Below are 18,734 nucleotides of genomic sequence, written 5' to 3'. Positions count from 1 at the left end.
CCAATACCGCAGAAGCAAGTCCCTGCCCTGCACTGCACCGGTTTAGCACAGCGTGTGGGGGCTCGCCGAGCAGTCTGCTTGGTTCAGGGGCCATTTAAACGACCCCCGTGGGCCACTTGTGGCCCATGGACCGCAGGTTGCTGACCCCTGTATTATGGTGTAAGTTTTTATGCCATCAGATTCATCCAGTGGTATCCTGAGTTTCTGGTATGTGTGTACACACACACACACACACACACACACACACACCTTGCAATGGACTAGCCAGTTAACACACAAAGTATGATTAAACTCAGTTTTCCTGGATAATGCCTTTTTATCACAAGACACCTTTTATCGGTTTAGTGCCCACGTGTGATGTTTTTAATGCAAAGTAAAGTGATGTTGGGTGATATTTCAAAAAATGCGTATTTTTCATTCCGAAACTATTCTTTCAAATTGGAATGCAGCTCTTGGCTCAAAGAGTCATTGACTTACTCAGAATAACAACACTTTATCTCTCCATAACATCTAATCTCTTTCAATATTCTGTCCCTCCCATCCTTAAATATGTAAGTGCTGACTTTTCTTTGAAATTGTTCTTCCCGTCTGTTGCTGTTGTCTGTTTTTCTCCGGTTAGGGCTTCTTTCTACTTCCCAGACAGTAAGGGGTCATATCGTGAATGTGATATCAAAGCACTAGGCCAGTCAATCTGAGTTGGCTATGTCCTGACATCACAGATAGCTAACGAAGCCTGTTCAGAGTGACAGCAGTGCTTCCTTAATAGGCGTTGCAATGATCTTTAAAAAATTGTTGAAATAGGATTAACACAGGGCTGGCTTTTCCATTAGGCAGAGTGAGTTTGGCCACCCCTTGTGGTAGAGGTTGGACACGGAGTGGTGGCAAGATGTTGGAAGACAGCTTGCCTGTACCTCCTAAGCTGGTCTGCTGATCTCAGGAGGATGCTGTCTTATCATCCAGCTGCTAATCCAGTCATCTTCTATTTCTGAAATGAGGGCAGCATCTTGTCCTTTGCCTTGGGCAATAAAATGTTTTTACCTGACCCTGGATGCACTTGCCATTGCTGACAAAAATATTCATAACCACCTTCTCCCCCTTTTGGAACAAATCTACTTACATTAGCAGTAGATACAGCACTTTCATTTTGAAACGTTACTATCTTGAGTAAAATAGGAAAATGTTTCCTAACATTGTGATTTCTTCTCCTTTTATAGAGATTAAATGCATTGGCTTCACTAGTTCGTGGCATCCTTCCCAAGCTCCACAGAAACATCATAACAGCACTCATAACTATTGATGTGCATGCAAGAGACATTGTTACTGAACTTGTAAAGCAGAAGGTACATTACAATTTTTAAATGATATTTGTGCAGTTGCAGTTTTAAAATCAACATCTAATAAATGTTGTATATTCTCCATAAAGGTAGATTCTGTTGACAACTTTGATTGGCAAAGACAACTGCGTTACTATTGGGACCTGGATCTGGATAACTGTGTAGCTAGAATGGCTTTATCCCAGTACACTTATGCCTACGAATACTTGGGTGCATGTCCAAGATTAGTGATAACCCCACTCACGGTAAGACCTTGCCCTCAACCTCATGCATGTAGTATGACATGTAAGCGAAAACTGGAACTTTCTGTTATATATTGCTAACAAATAGTGTTCACCTTTACATAACATTGCTTTTAAAAACCGTTCTGTATAGACATATAAACATGTGTTACAACATCACGTACGCTTATGGGAGGGGAAAAGGTACTGCAGGGATAAGTTGTCAACTCAAGATTACCTTTCTCTAGGGCTGGAGACTAATAATTGTTCTTAAGAAATTTGAAGGTAGAGACATCATTGTCCATGGAACTAATTTCTGTTGCTTCACTAGTTTGTCAGTTCAGCCTGCTCTTGCAGGTTTGTGAAGCACAGCAAATAGCTTGGAAGCCTGTTTTGACCAGTAAGATGGTGGGGTCACAAAATAAGTGAATTAGTGGAATCAGGGCTTCTTCATGTCTCCTTCAACTCTCCACAAAAGCAGCCCCCACCTATAGCTGAACAATGCACAAAATTTTGAACAAGGTTAACCATCTCATATTAAATTATGATTTGAAGAAGCTCTAAATATTATTATTTATTTGAATTAACTCTTTTTTGGCTATTGTTATTATTTAAGCTTGTTGGTTGCTTTTTATACAAAAAGGTCTGCAAGTGACTTATAACTTATTTAAAAACCTAGGTGTAACAAAAATACATTATAATATAAACACATTAACACAAAAACACGAGCAGTTCATAAAAACACACAAAGAAACCCCCCTCATAACAGCAGCAGAAAGCTACAGTACCACACTAACAGCAAACAACACAAACTATCTAAAGTCTATCTAAAGTGTGGGTAAAAGGTACATTATTGATAGAAAGTATGTGGGAATAGTTTCTACTGGTGTTGGGCCATATGTCAAATATCTTCAGTGAATTATGTTCCCAATGGCTCAGCTTTTTTTTAGTGATCTAATTCATACGTACTAAAGCTATTAGCTTTTAGGAACGGAATGTGCAAACTGTTGAAGATTATACTCCAGTACAATTGTGTTATTTTAATTAGGACATAATTTCATAGCACTGTTCAGTATCTATGCATATGTAACTTTCTACACTTTGACTCAGGATCGTTGCTACCTCTGCCTTATGGGAGCATTGCAACTTGACCTCGGTGGAGCCCCAGCTGGACCTGCTGGCACTGGCAAAACAGAAACTACCAAAGACCTCGCAAAAGCGCTTGCCATCCAGTGTGTTGTGTTTAACTGTTCAGATGGCTTGGATTACAAGGTATGGAGCACAATATGTGAACACCTTTATTGTTCTGTAGCATTTCATGTTAATGGAGCTGATGAAGTTCCTGCAATTTGTAATTTCCATTAACAAATATTATTTTCAGACATTGCAATAACCGTTGGATGCTGAGCTCATGGTTGGTGTAAAGTATGGGATTGTGAGAGGAAATATAACCTGTGCTTTAAAAAACCCAGTAGGACTGTACCACCAATGACTGTTGGCAAGATGACTGTGATGGAATACAGTAGTGTCTTCACAACCAACACTACCCTTACTGATAAACTAACTAGCAACTGTTGCATCTTTTGAGGATATATCCCAGATGAAATTCCCTTGGCACCCAGCTGTGTTGCACATGGCACCCTAGACTTAGGATACCTATTTCGATTGGCTCATGGTCCTCTCTTCCCTCGCTTCTTTGTAACCAGGCAGGCAGCAGGTGTAGAGAGACACAATAAACTAGCATTAAAGCAGGATATAGCACTCAGGTGTAGCAATAAGCCACAATTAATGCGGGTGGCGCTGTGGGTTAAACCTAGGTCTTGCTGATCTGAAGGTTGGCAAGAGCCTAGGTCTTGCTGATCTGAAGGTTGGCGATTCGAATCCCTGCGACGGGGTGAGCTCCCGTTGCTCGGTCCCTGCTCCTGCCCACCTAGCAGTTTGAAAGCACATCAAAGTGCAAGTAGCTAAATAGGTCCCGCTCCGGCGGGAAGGTAAACGGCATTTCCGTGTGCTGCTCTGGTTCACCAGAAGCGGCTTAGTTGTGGGAGCCATGAAGTCATGGCAAAGGCTTGTAGCGCCACCTGGTGCCTCGCTGACCTCGGTGACCTGCATGTTCGTGCCTTGCAGTGTATTAAGTGCATAACCTTATATGGGAATGGGTGGGTAAAAGCCATGACCGGATGTAGGTAACGTGAGACATTGGCAAACGGCCATGCGAGAGGAGAGAACAAAGGATAATAAAAGATACCGGAGAGGAGAGAAGTTCGAAAGGAGCTGCTCATACCATCCTGAAAATATTGCTGGCTCTCTGTGTCTTTCTTTTATGCTAAACTGCGCCATTTGTGACGGCTGGCTTCCGTCACTTAGTCATGCTGGCCACATGACCCGGAAGCTGTACGCCGGCTCCCTCAGCCAATAAAGCGAGATGAGCGCCGCAACCCCAGAGTCAGCCACGACTGGACCTAATGGTCAGGGGTCCCTTTACCCTTTACCTAACTGAAGCAGAGATTAGCCAAGCTAACTTCAAATCCTGGTTTGTTGGCCACAAGTATGGTTTGTGAGCTTGGTCACCTTCAGGTGTGCAGCTAAGCCATATTTAAGCTACACAAACCACAACAATGATATTTTGTCTAAGTCATTATGGTTATTTTTATGTTTAATGATTTACGGATCTCAGCGTACCATTGTAGTAGATAGTATAACTATATCGGTTTTAGAGCAGAATTATATAGTATTTGGTTCATGCCTTGCACTACCAGAAGGAGAGAACTGAGGACATATAACCCAGTGCTCATGTGAACAACAGAGATACACTCCTTTTATTCTATGCCTTAAGAGTTTATTGCCTGAAATCACAGCTTTTGAAGAGAGATAACTGAGACATGTTAACTAAGATGAACTATTGTTCCAGATGATGGGACGTTTCTTCAGCGGCTTGGCGCAATCTGGAGCATGGTGCTGCTTTGACGAATTCAACCGAATTGATATTGAAGTTCTATCTGTTATTGCTCAACAGTTGATAACCATTAGGAACGCTAAAGCTGCTAAGGTAATTTCTGTGTTTTCTGGATAACAGAAGCTCTGTTTCACGGTCTTAATAATTTTCACAATGTAATATTGTTCTTAAATTGTTCTTTCAAACAGCTCTCTCGGTTTATGTTTGAGGGACGTGAAATAAAATTGGTGATGACTTGTGCAGCCTTCATTACAATGAATCCTGGCTATGCTGGACGGACAGAATTACCTGACAATCTGAAAGCACTTTTCAGGCCATTTTCAATGATGGTTCCTAACTATGCTTTGATTGCTGAGGTACCTTTTAATATGTATGATTATGCAGAAAGTGTTTGAGAGCAGAAAATTACAACGTGGGAATAACGTACTGGAACAGTTGTCTTTAAGGGGGCCAATAGTTGAACTTCGGGAGAAACCCACCCCAGGATCTCTTTTTCATACTTCTATTAGTATGTCTTGTTTGCAACAGTTAGTTTATTCACTAGGGCATGGGTAGGCAAACTAAGGCCCGGGGGCCGGATTCAGCCCGATCACCTTCTATATCTGGCCTGTGGATGGTCCGGGAATCAGCGTGTTTTTACATGAGTAGAATGTGTGCTTTTATTTAAACTGCATCTCAGGGTTATTTGTGGGACATAGTAATTCATTCATTTCCCCCCCTTCAAAATATAGTCTGGCCCCCGCACAAGGTCTGAGGGACAGTGGACCGGCCCCCTGCTAAAAAAGTTTGCTGACCCGTGCACTAGGGGGAGCACTAACCCTCTTTAGCACATCATTACACTCAGGTAGAAATACCTTTCAGATAAGACCAATGGTTCCATCTCAGCTGCATATTGTTGAGCCTTCTCTTGGAGTCACATTGTGCACTTGTTGATGCTCTGCCGATAGTTAAACTTTTTTTTTGTAAGAACACACAACATGCCTTTTTTGTACTTTAGGTTATTTTGTATTCAGAAGGATTTGAATCAAGTAAAACACTTGCAAGAAAGATGACTCAGATGTACAAACTGTGTAGTGAGCAGCTTTCTCAACAGGACCACTATGATTTTGGAATGAGAGCTGTCAAATCTGTTTTGGTCATGGCTGGGTAAGAATCTGCATACTGCATGAGATATAATTTTAATTTGGATATTCACTTATCAACATGCCCAACATACAGTGGTGCCCCGCAAGACGAATGCCTCGCAAGACGGAAAACCCGCTAGACGAAAGGGTTTTCCATTTTTGAGCTGCTTCGCAAGACGATTTTCCCTATGGGCTTGCTTTGCAAGACGAAAACGTCTTGCGAGTGTTCCGATTTTCCCCCGCTTTCCCCCCCTTTTTCTAAGCCGCTAAGCCGCTAATAGCCTTTTAGCCGCTAATCCGCTAAGCCTTTAATAGCCGCTAAACCGCTAATAGCGCTAATCCGCTAAACCGCTAATAGGGTTGCTTCGCAAGACGAAAAAACTGTTAGACGAAGAGACTCGCGGAACGGATTAATTTCGTCTTGCGAGGCACCACTGTATAAACATTTTATTTACTTACCCAGCTTAGAAATATATACATCTTATTTATTGGTCCCATTTGTTTTAAATAAAAATGCCATACTACTACTATTGTATCTAAATTTTATATTTTTTTGCCGATATGGGTTGTTAAAAATTTAAAGTTCTTTGTGGCATTAAAGCTCTAGCACTGATTGTTTCTCTTAATTACTGAGATAATTAATGAGACTGCTCCTGGTAATGTAGAGGTAGAGATGGGGTGGGGCAGGGAGAGAAATTTGTTCACGTTTTAATGTGAACCTATTTAATCTACATGCTCTCTAAACCAATGCATAAACTGAAATGCAGCTATTCTTCCATAGTTGCATTTCTGCAAATCTAATGATGCAGTTCTCCAACCAAAATATGCATACCAATTTTTTAAAAAATAAATTTTATTGGTAATCATAATTCTGTTAATATATGCTTTAAAATGTTTCTATAATTGTAGGTCACTAAAGAGAGAGAATCCAAATCTGAATGAGGATGTTGTATTAATAAGAGCATTACGAGATTCCAACCTTCCAAAATTTCTTACAGATGATGCTGTTTTGTTCAGGTACATTTCGTAGTAAATTAGCGTTTTCTTTAATTAATCACAGAATCTTTATTTTTCCATAAGTGAATATGACTCTTCCGTTATTTCCAGTAGGGATGCTATAAGATAATCATTAAATGACAATAGAAATTAACTACACAACAATTTTCAACAGTATGCATACTTAAACTTACTTGTTTATAACATAAAACATTTCCTTGACATCTGATGGGAGGGTGTTCCACTACCGAGAAGGCCCTCTGCCTGGTTCGTTGTAACCTCACTTCTCGCAGTGAGGGAACCACCAGAAGGCCCCACGGAGCTGGACCTTAGTGATGGAGGCGGAGATGCTCCTTCAGGTATACTGAGCCGAGGCCGTTTAGGGCTTTAAATTGTGCTCAGAAACATACTAGGAGCCAATGTAGGTCTTTCAGGACCTGTGTTGTATGGTCTCAGCGGACACTCCCAGTCACCAGTCTGGCTGCCACATCCTGGATTAATTGTAGTTTCTGGGTCACCTTTGAAGGTAACCCCACGTAAAGCACATTGTGGTAGTTCAAGCAGGAGATACCTAGAGCATGCACCACTCTGGCAAGGCAGTCTGTAGGCAGGTAGGGTCTTAGCCTGTGTACCAGATGGAGCTGTTGTCACAGTTACAAGCATGCCTTCCTATTTAGCAAGATCTGTTACTCTGCCATCCTGCTGTTTCCATTGTTTAAGTCTACCAAAGGCAGATTCTGCCTTTATTCCAGAGGTCAGCTCCAGTTTCCACTGTTCAGAGTAAATTGTCTTACCGACTTCGGCCATTCCATCCAAGCAAAAGGAAGAGGACCCTTAATGTTTATATTTCCAGAACCAATGACTCCAGCGAGGCCTTATTTGTTTCCTTCAGTCAACCCTAGTCTTCCCTCTGAGTAAAGTAGCCCACTTTAACCATCTCCATGTGGCTGAAGGACTATATCACGCCCGAAGAGTGGAAGCCTCTGAGAGTAGTATTGCTTTCTCCCTAGAGTACAACTGTGGCGTTTGCCCTCCTAGGTGTGTGACATCATACTGGGTTCATAAGGAAAGGGTTAACTAAGTGTAAAATGATTAACCAGTAGGAACCCAAGGGGAGGAGTTAGAGTTAGAGTTGTTAAGAAGCCAGTCTGGAGTTAGAGAAGAGAGAGGGAGGATAAGTCTGTGGGTTGGGCTAGTCTGTTGTGAGAGAGTGAGAGAATCTGTTAAGAGGAGTCAGTTAAACAGTGGGATAATCAGTCAGAAGGTATTAGGAAGGGGATAGTTCGGTAAAGAAACTAAGGTTAAGAAACTGACAAAAATTATCTGAAACCATAAACTTGTTAAGGCTTATAAAATAAACTTGTTTATTTGGTTTAATGTTAACAACTGTCTGGACTTAGTGTGTACCCGAGAGAAACGGGTTGGTGGCAGCAGGGAAGTGAGCACAGTGGTGGCACAGGGATCAATAGACCGTCAAACGTCCGGGGACCCTGTGTGATCGCCACAACAACCAACTCTGCTCTATGGAAAACTACCGGGTCAGCATGTGGAGGTCAGTCCTACACCTGCCGTACACATCAACAGATGCTACCTTTGGGAGGTCCCTTTCCCCAAAGGCAGCATCTCCCAAAGTCAGTCACACAGTACATTGCTGTTGATGTACATTGCTTTTATGCATACTTACTTGCAAGATTGCCCCATCCTGGATTCATGGAAGAAAGGGGGGAATTTGAGTTTACTTAGGAATCCCCCTTTCCTGTGGTTCCAGGGTGGGAACAGTCTACTTACCTCCTAGTAAAGGGGAAATCGGTTGATGAAGCTGAATATATTCACAGGTAAGCTCAAATCTGTCTTATTTGCTGCATAAAATGTGGGTTATTGTTCTGTTTCGTTGTTTAAGTATTGTCTTGAAGATAGGAGAGATGGGATAGAAATACTTTAATCAAATAAAGCTTTTGCTTTCACTTCTTTCAGTGGGATTATATCTGACCTCTTTCCTGGAGTCATAATACCAGAGCATGACTATGGAACTCTACAGTCAACAATAATAGATGTCATGCTTTCCAAAGGATTACAGGCTGAAGATACCATGGTTCATAAAGTCATACAACTTTTTGAAACAATGCTGGTAAGGCATGGCGTCATGCTCGTTGGACCAACCGGAGGTGGGAAAACTACAGTTTACCAGGTTCTGGCAGATAGCCTTGCAGCGTTGCATGAAGCGGGTGAAGAAAACCCTTTCTACCAGCCTGTTAAAACATATGTTCTGAACCCTAAATCAATTACAATGGGTGAACTATATGGTGAGGTTAACAATTTAACTTTGGAGTGGAAAGATGGCCTGATGGCTCTTAGCGTTCGAGCTGCTGTGGTTGACACCTCTGAAGATCATAAATGGATCATCAGTGATGGACCTGTGGATGCCTTATGGATTGAAAACCTAAACACCGTTTTGGATGATAACAAGATGCTCTGCCTGGCTAACAGCGAAAGAATCAAACTCACACCATACATTCACATGATGTTTGAGGTACTTTTCTTTCTCAGGTTCAAATGTTTTTTTCTAATTCAGTGCATATCTGGAACAAAGATATCACACTATTTATTTGCATCTTTGCTTGTGGCTTTTTAAATTTATATACTGAAACAGAAATATGCAATATCCATGACTTTCAGGTGGAAGACTTGAGGGTTGCTTCACCTGCCACAGTTAGCCGATGCGGAATGGTCTACATTGATCCTGAGGAACTGAAGTGGATCCCATATGTGAAGACATGGATGGCAGGCCTTGAAGACAGAGTAGGTTTTGCAAAAGCACTTTTAACCAAAAGGGAAAATTTTCAGTGTTCTTTTTAACTGACACCCAACGCTCTGTGGTACTGAGCATGCTGAAATCTCATTGGGGCTGTGGGCAGGAGGGAAAGGTTGCTTCTTGTAGCAATATTTTAAAATATATATTTTTAATACTTCTGGAGGCTTTCAAACATGCTCACACCCTCTAGTTTCTCAGTGGCTTTGTTTTTGCTCCACTTTTGTCTGCGTGGGTCACTGCAGTACTGGATAAAGTGATTTGCGAGCCCACACACTAAAACCCTGTTCCCGGAGCCCACCACAACCCCAAGAGATGAGACATGAACAACAATGTATGGGTTTAAATTAGGCCACTACTTTATTTATTTTTATTGGCTCAGGCCTTGGAAGGTATCCCTCTTGTGCCCGATAGGGGCTGAGGCTGCGCAGGGCAATCAGGTGTTGTGGGAGGGGACTGGAAAGCGTGAACTTACCCAGGCTGCCCTCCCACTTCACCTAGCTGGGAGTTTGACCTATATGCCGCCGCTGTAGGGCCAGTGATCCCTGCAATCAACCCTTTAACGGGCCCTGCAAACGCCGCCGCATGGGGGTGCATCAATATGCTGCCTCCGACTCACAGATAGACTATAGAATACTGACCAAGGCCTAAAACCGCCAAAGTTGTGACGAGATGCTATGGGGAAGGCGAAATCTGCCAATGCAATAAAATTCCTTCCCGGTTCTGAATATAGCAACCATCTTACGACCATAGCAGCGCCCGCTGACCTCTAAAGCAAGAGGTTAGCCTGCAAAAGAAGACCATGTTATACGCAGGGAGGGTTGGGCAGGTGAACCGGGAAAGAAAAACAAGTGAGCCTGGGCTGAAGAGCATCGGTCCTTTGCTGGTTCTTGCCCCACCCCCAGCTGGCCGCCCATAGGCCTGCTGAGATGGGGGCAGAGCAACGGCCTCCCTGTAACAAGGTGGGTGGCTCCCCGGTCCCAGGAGTCCGCGTGGTGTCGCAAACCCCGCCCACCCAAGGGAGGGGATAAGTGGGAAATGTATGTTTCACATATGGATTAATATGTCAAAGATGCTTTCATCTTAGGAGCTGTACTTACTTCTCAAAGTGGGATAAGATAGTAACTGTGTACAAATATTTATTCTGTTTTTTAGATCAATGAGGAAACACGAACATATTTGTTTGACTTGTTTTGCCATTACGTTGAAGGCGGCCTGAAATATGTTCACAAAAAGTGTTCACAAGCTATATATCAAGTGGACATCAGTAAAGTTACAACTCTCTGCTGTTTACTGGAATCACTGCTCCTTGGAAAGGGAGGTCCCAATATGTCAATGGTATAGCTATTTACCTTACTCCTTGTGTCTGTAGATTATGGGGAAAGACCTCAGTATCAATATTCTGTTATTCTTTTAAATAACTATTTCTATGTGGGTCTTCCCAGATAATCCCTTTTATAACTGAGTAACTCTCTCTGTGTGTGTGTGCGCACGCACATGTGTGTATTGTTGAATGGGCGATTCCACTTAGCAGTTTATTGTGAACGTGATGCTGCTCATGCATGCAAGTTTTTCTCAAAAAATTAAAATCTCAGTTAAAAAATATATTTTTAGATCATCTGAGAAGCATTCAGGGTGCAAAGGCCCTAAAAACAAGCAAAAAAACAAAACAGTTTTGACCAGGCATCTGAAACTCCATCTTGTGGATGGGAGTTCAATAGAATTGTTGTAGCTTAGGTTTCTTAATCAAAAACATATTAAATGATAAGCACATCATAAAAACCTTCACACAGGAAAATATCTAAAATCAAGTTATATAGAAAATATCATATCTTTGTCGCTCATACCGTATTTTTCGTCCCATAGGACGCACCTAGGTTTTTTTTTTGGGGGGGGAAATAAAGGGGAAAAAAAATCCCTTTATTTCCCCCCCAAAAGCAGGTCGGGGAAACCGAACCAGATCGAGGAACAGCGGGATGGCGGCGCTGCGCCTCCCTGCTGTCCCCCGAGCTTGTGGGGCTGGCCAATGTCTGCCCGGCGCAAGGGGCGCCCTGCTTCAGGGCGGCCCACCTGCCGAGCGGCAGGCTGCTATCCGCAGCATGGGGAGCCCTGCGGGGAACTCCTGCAGGGCTCCCCATGCTGCGGATGTCTGTCTGGCACGCGGGGTGCTCTGCTTCAGGGCGCCCCGCCCGCCGGGGGGCAGGCTGCTATCCGCAGCGTGGGGAGCCTTGCGGGGAGCTCCTGCAGGGCTCCCCATGCTGCGGATGTCTGTCCGGCGCGCGGGGCGCTCTGCTTCAGAGCGCCCCGCCCGCCGGGGGGCAGGCTGCTATCCGCAGTGTGGGAAGCCCTGTGGCGACCTCCCGCAGGGCTGCCTAGGCTGCGGAGGTGTTCCCGAAGCGCCGGGCGCTCTGCTTTCAGGGCGCCCGACGCTCCGGGAAGCAGGGTGCTATCCGCAGCCTAGACCTCCCTGCGGGACCTCCTGCGGATGTCTGTCCGGCGCGCGGGGCGATCTGCTTCAGGGCGCCCCGCCCACCAGGCGGCAGGCTGCTATCCGCAGCATGGGGAGCCCTGCGGGGAACTCCTGCAGGGCTCCCCACACTGCGGATGTCTGTCCGGCACGCGGGGTGCTCTGCTTCAGGGCGCCCCGCCCGCCGGGGGGCAGGCTGCTATCCGCAGCGTGGGAAGCCGTGCAGGGACCTCCCGCAGGGCTGCCTAGGCTGTGGAGTTCTTCTGAAGCGCTGGGCGCTCTGCTTTCAGGGCGCCCAACACTCCGGGAAGCAGGTTGCTATCTGCAGCCTAGACATCCCTGCGGGAACTCCCGCAGGGCTGCCTAGGCTGCAGATGTGTTCCCGAAGCGCTGGGCGCTCTGCTTTCAGGGCGCCTGACGCTCCGGGAAGCAGGCTGCTATTCGCAGCCTAGACATCCCTGCGGGACCTCCTGCAGGGCTGCCTAGGCTGCGGATGTGTTCCCAAAGCGCCGGGAGCTCTGCTTTCAGCACGCCCGGCGCTCCAGGAAGCAGGCTACTATCCGCAGCCTGGACAGCCCTGCCCGAACTCCCGCAGGGCTGCCTAGGCTGCGGATGTCTTCCTGAAGCCTGGAGAGTGAGAGGGGTCGGTGCGCACCGACCCCTCTCGCTCTCCAAGCTTCAGCGAAAGCCTGCATTCGCCCCATAGGACGCACCCAGATTTCCCCTTCATTTTTGGAGGGGAAAAAGTGCGTCCTATAGGGCGAAAAATATGGTACCTGCTAAGGTATAATAGCATATTATTTTTTACGAAAGAGAATTTTAAATTTACCTCATTCAGATTACTGGAGTTTTCTGTATGTTAATTTGATATGGGGGAAATAGTACACGTATTTTTTTTTAAAGTATTTATTTTCCTTTTCTTCTTTGTACAGGAACAATCTAGGTTAAATTCTCTTGTATGCCAGACTTTTGTTTTCTGTTATTTGTGGTCAGTTGGTGGAAATTTAACAGAGAACTTTTGGGATGGTTTCGATACATTTATAAGACAGCAGTTTGAAGATAACCCAGATGCCAAGGTATGAAGCATACTATTTTGCTTACACATTTTCATTTATAGTGATTGTGAGAGCAGCGTAATCTGGAAGAGCAGGAAGAATTTCTCTTCGAATGCAGCCTGTATAGAGGCACTTCTACAAGTGCTCTTGGAGTCAGACATGCCCCACAAACAATTCATTTTTTTAATTGGGTAGCTAAACCCAATTTTTTGTGGCCTACAAAATTCATCCACGAATTCCAGGTGTGAAGGAATATCCATGAATCTTCATAACTGGACCCTATGTTTATCACCCATGTCCCCTCTGAGGGAGGTGCAGAGGGTGGCAACACAAGAACAGACCTTCTCAGTGGTGGCTCCTGATTGTGGGAGGCCTTTTGGAGAAAGATATGCCTAGTGCCATCATTATCAGATTTAGGCACCAAGCAAAAACATTCCTGTCCACCCAGGTGTTTGGCTCTTAATTGGGGTTATATATTATGATAGCCTGTGTTAATATTTTAGCGGGGTGGGGTAGGATTTGTCCTTTTTATTTTATTGAAGGGATGAGCTCTTTGTGACAATTATGTTTTAATATCTTTGTGATGAAACTCAGGTATTTTATGCAATAAGCAACAAATAAATGCCATTAGCAGCAATAACTTCTATTGCGATTCACAATGTGCAGTTTGGGCTCTAACATGGAGTGCCTTTTGAAGGGTTTACACTTCAAAACAAAGCTCTCGTCTTCATGATTGTGGGAAGATGCCCAATAATTTGTTTATTTGTAAAGTTTCTGTCTTGCCCTTTATTATACAATCGTTGGAGGGTGAAATTCAGCTAGTAAAACAGTCATGAAAACAGTCGTTAAAATATTAAAATTTCTAAAATTCAGAAACCAGTTTTATATATAACACCCTTCCACCAACCCCTGCTTCTACCTATCACCCGAAGCTAATAATTGTCGGCTCCTGCCTTAAAGGAAGAGTAGTCCACAGGTCTAGAAATCAGGGAGAAATTCTGAACAGGGTATGCATGTATGTGACCAAATAATTCAAAACCCTTATATGCCTGTACAAAGAGAGCTGTTTCCCTAATTTGATACCTATCAAATCTATGCTTCAGGTAAGACCAATCGTCCCTTTTGCCATGTATTCCAACCCTTCTTCCCAGTTCTTGACAAGGATGAATGTGATTATTTCTTCTTTCTAGCTTCCAACTTCTGGTGATTTGTGGAGTCTTTTCATTGATTTTGAGACAAAGCGACTGGATCCGTGGGAGCGAATTATACCTACATTTAAATACAGCCACACTGTACCATTTTTTGAAATGCTTGTTCCTACCACCGACACTGTGCGCTATGGCTTTCTTATGGAAAAATTGCTAGCTGTCAGACATTCTGTGTTGTTCACAGGGATAACTGGGGTTGGCAAGGTGAGATTTCTTTTGGTTGCTTAACAAAATAGTTAAATCATTTATATAAATCCAAAAACATCAAATCCACCAAGTTATTAATTAGTAATTTTAAGGGACATTAGTTAAGGCACTGTTTTAATTAAATCTATAGAGATTCCTCAAGAGAGTGGAGAATAGGTAGATAATGTTGTAGGGAGAGGCACTGAATAAATTACTTCTGTAATGTTCTAATTATCTTCTAATCTAATGATGAGGGTAAAAATGGAAAAATAGGTTCCAAAACAAAACGATGCATTGTAAACAATTTGCTATTTAACAAGTTTGATTAATATTTTGGAAAAGTAAGCCATCAAAATTTTCAGATCGCACAATTTTTTAAATCCAGTGACCATAAAAAAGCTCATCAAGTTAGCTGACATAGCAACTTGATAGTGGTAAATTTCGGTGGCATAAATTCAAAATACTTGTTCAGGGAACAATCTCTCAAATCTAGATTTCTCTGTTTATAGTCTAGTGGAGAATTCTACTCATTATGAGGAGCTAATAATATTTCCGAATGTAACTGCAATGATTTTTTGTGCATATAATGCACTGTTGCTTGTATACTTATTTTTTTGTCATTTGAAGTCTGTAGTTGCAAGGGCACTGCTAAACCGAATACAAGAGGAAGCTGGTTATGTTCCTGTTTACCTAAATTTCTCTGCTCAGACTTCATCTATAAGGACACAGGAGATTATTGAATCGAAATTAGAAAAGAAACGGAAAAATATTTTAGGTAAAGAGATTTAATATATTTTGTGGCCTAAATTGTGTTGGCTGTATTCCTTGTAATCAACTCTTCATTCTTTTTGCTGATTTCAACAACACTCTGCAACAGGTTAGTGCAAAGTAATTTTTCCCAAATTACCTATGGTTTTCCTACAGAATTATGGAGAAGAATTCTCCCAGAGATAAGGCTAAATAATTACACCTGGAAGCAGCAGGAAGAAAGAAGAGTTCTTCAGTTTTAAAGCTGTTGGTTTTTAGTTAAATGTAGGCCTGGGGTGAGGAATCTTTGTCCTTCCTGATACTGCTGAACTATAACTCCCATCAAGCACAGAACATGTCCTGGGATTATGGAAATTTTAGTTCAGCAACATCTGGAGAGCCAGAGCTTACCTGCACCTGATGTAGGCTATAATCTGATGTACTCCATTCAGTTTAACACAGGAGGGCAGCATTGACATTTGGGAAATGCAACACATCTTCACATACTGTACTCTAATGAGAAGTGAAACAATATTTTGACCTGAGGTTGTTATGGACATGTTTCATTCATCCTCTTTTGCTCCTTCCTGTGCATACTACCCCATGCCCTGCCACTGATACATAGATCTCCCTCCTATAAATTGTACAATAATGTACAATTTGCTTTGCTTAGGGCTAAATCTAAATCAAGTGCATTATCTAAGAACACAGTCACATCAGATATACTGAACACCCACACAAGGTCTGAGTAGGGCTTTGGATAAAAATTGCTTAAAAGAGAACTTGGATCAAAACTAGGGGTTCCAGTAAAGGAAAAAAGTTCCATGTAATGCAGGCTGATTGAAAATCAGCATTGTTTTTCACACATCACGGCATATTCATCCAGAAAGGATTCTGTTGCTTTCAACATTAGGACAACAATCTGTATTTTGGCATTTATGTTTACTTCTGTAATATTCTGCCACATTATTCAGGTCTCTAATTTTCTTAATATTTGCCATAGTCAAATTAAAGACTATGAAATAATAAACTTTGGTTAATCAGTGGTCCATTTCAGTTTAACTGATGCTTCAGTTTAACAGCATTGGAAGCCTGCTAATTTCTGAAGTGTAAAAAACTCGGTGCTATTGTGTATTAATTTTGTTATTTGGGGAAAACTTACCAACAGTGGTTTCTCCACTCTTCTGTTGTTTAGGAGCACCAGGGTCAAAAAGAGTTGTCATTTTTGTAGACGATCTAAACATGCCTAAATTGGATCGTTATGGTTCTCAACCCCCTATTGAGCTACTACGACAGTATCAAGACTTTGGAGGGTTCTATGACAGAGAGAAACTGTTTTGGAAGGAAATACAGGCAAGTCTGCCTTCAGCTGGTTGTGACAGTGAATGCTATAATCTGAGTACCATCTATTCTGTTGGGAAAGTATTGAGGTTCCTGTTATGTGCTGAGCTTGGTTCCTAGAACAATAGGCAGGTAGGATTCTGGAAGGCAGCAACCTGATTGGCCTGCAGGAGCAACCCAATAAGGCTCCAGGAGGAAGTGAATCAGCAACCTGATTCACCTGCAGGAGCAGCCCAATAAGGCTCCAGGAGGAAGTGAATCAGCAACCTGATTCACCTGCAGGAGCAGCCCAATAAGGCTCCAGGAGGGGAGTTGAATCAGCCAATCACGCGGGACCCATTGTGTAAATAATGTATATATGGCCAGAGGTTTTGGGGGAAAACACACTCACTGTTTACCATGAGCTGGGTTCAGCCTATAGGGTCAGTAAGATCCAGACTCCAATTGTCAGCTGAACAGGACATTTACTTAGGCGTTGCAAGGACAGTGCGGCACAAACTCAACCAGCGAGTGGTTGAGGGATGGCACACTTCCAAACAAAGGGAAGCAAAGGGTCAGTTATGTCAATATATGGCAGCACTTCCTTCTGCTGGCTTTCACTGGTTTAATCACAAGGCATAGCAACTTTCTTAGCTTTCTCTCCTTTCTCTGTCCTCAAGTTATAGCAATAGCTCCTGCGTACATGTTGTTCTTCTCTTATGGTTCTCTGGAAAAGCACAAGCTTCACATTCCAGCATTCACTTGCTCATCCTTTCTCTCACACATTTCAGTTTTTAATGTTATTATTTCTGTTTTTTTATGACAATACGCCCCCCTTTAGTTCCAAAAAAGGCTTCCCCACATTTTTTTTGAACACATATCCATCATGATACCTTATACCAAGCATAGGCAAACTCCAGCCCTCCAGATGTTTGGGACTACAATTCCCATCATCCATAGTTAACAGGACCAGTGGTCAGGGATGATGGGAATTGTAGTCCCAAATATATGGAGGGCTGGAGTTTGCCTACGTCTGCCTTATACATCTCTAAACCTCATTCATTTTGCTTTCTACCTGCTTCATTTCCCCTTCAGCTTATGCAGACACAGCATTTCCTTACACCTGATGATTGCTGAAGGGCATTGAATGAGGTTTAAGGTTCAAGCCACCACAAATAATTTTAGCCTGCCTTGATATTTACTGTATATAGAATTTCATCAGTACAGTTTGATGCTGAATTAAAAATAAGAATAGTGAATCAGGCATGTTATCTGAGCTGTGATTTAAATGTATGAAACAAGTTTTTATAGGATTAAAGACTTAAGTATTATGTTTTGACACAAAATATCTATGATCTTTCCCCCCCTAGGATGTAACTATTTGTTCAGCCTGTGCACCTCCAGGTGGTGGACGTAATCCAGTTACAGCACGTTTCATTAGACATTTCGCGATGCTGTGTCTTCCGACACCCTCTGAGCATAGCCTTAAACAAATTTTCGAGGTCAGTAGCAACTTCCCCACAGTAACAAAGAACAAAAAATAGATTCTTCTGTTCAGTCTGCCATAACCCGCTGTTATGAGATGCTGGACTTATACAGATTCTTAGTAGCATGTGTTACTTTCTGAAGTGCTGAAAGTTTTTGATATGCATTTATGAACATTATTGAAGATTGGTACTGAATGCAGAGTCCTGATACCTTTAAATATCGGTGCACTTTAGACCAAGTCTGTGGATACCAGATGAGCAAGTGGGGTGCTGCAGGAGAGATAATGTGTATATGTGCACATGCACACATTGGATCCAGTAAGATGGATCCTCTTGAAATTCCATAATTTCCCCCCCCCCCCCAGACTTCCCCACCCTTATAACCATCCTCAAATCACGTATCGCATCTCTCTTGGCTGAACCATAAAAATCACGGAATGGTGTTTTCTAGCACTGGTACAAAAACAGGTTTGTGAGATATGAATCATTATAGATCCTCAAATATTTCTTTTCTGAGGGCCCCCCTCAGAACTACCATCTTATCATACACAACCTCTGGTCCATATTCCTGTGATTTGTTAGTGGTTTTGTCATCATGCTATCTAAAAAAGTTACAAAAATCTAAGAGGATCTATTGTTCTGGTAGATAAGCAAAAAGAAGTGGGTAGTACCCATGGCACTCTCTAAAAACTCCACATGATCCTGTTTTTAATTGATGTATTTCTTTAATCATAGAATCAGGTGAAGGGACCATGAGGGTCATAGCACTGTATTAGTGAGCTTTTGAATTATGGATATGTATATTGCAATTGTTTGTGTAAGTT

The 18,734-nt window shown here is 42.8% G+C and overlaps 1 protein-coding gene across 2 annotated transcripts in view; it reads left to right on the top strand.

Moving 5' to 3' along the window:
• The window catches only part of DNAH6 (dynein axonemal heavy chain 6), a 137,696-nt gene that overhangs the window by 40,057 nt on the left and 78,905 nt on the right, over nt 1-18,734 (top strand). For both annotated transcript variants that reach the window (XM_081175972.1, XM_081175973.1), the window contains 15 exons: nt 1,215-1,340; nt 1,424-1,579; nt 2,666-2,827; nt 4,467-4,604; nt 4,700-4,867; nt 5,509-5,657; nt 6,545-6,652; nt 8,606-9,161; nt 9,308-9,430; nt 10,596-10,778; nt 12,840-12,983; nt 14,153-14,374; nt 14,984-15,131; nt 16,299-16,456; nt 17,794-17,925. In XM_081175972.1, coding sequence (XP_081032098.1) covers nt 1,215-1,340; nt 1,424-1,579; nt 2,666-2,827; nt 4,467-4,604; nt 4,700-4,867; nt 5,509-5,657; nt 6,545-6,652; nt 8,606-9,161; nt 9,308-9,430; nt 10,596-10,778; nt 12,840-12,983; nt 14,153-14,374; nt 14,984-15,131; nt 16,299-16,456; nt 17,794-17,925 — 2,673 coding nt within the window. The remainder of the gene's footprint in view (nt 1-1,214; nt 1,341-1,423; nt 1,580-2,665; nt 2,828-4,466; nt 4,605-4,699; nt 4,868-5,508; nt 5,658-6,544; nt 6,653-8,605; nt 9,162-9,307; nt 9,431-10,595; nt 10,779-12,839; nt 12,984-14,152; nt 14,375-14,983; nt 15,132-16,298; nt 16,457-17,793; nt 17,926-18,734) is intronic.

This window comes from Podarcis bocagei (genome assembly GCF_964188305.1).
Source record: "Podarcis bocagei genome assembly, chromosome: 17".
Taxonomy (NCBI): Eukaryota; Metazoa; Chordata; class Lepidosauria; order Squamata; family Lacertidae; genus Podarcis; species Podarcis bocagei.
Note: the sequence above shows the minus strand (reverse complement) of the source record. Positions and strands in the feature narration are given on the sequence as shown.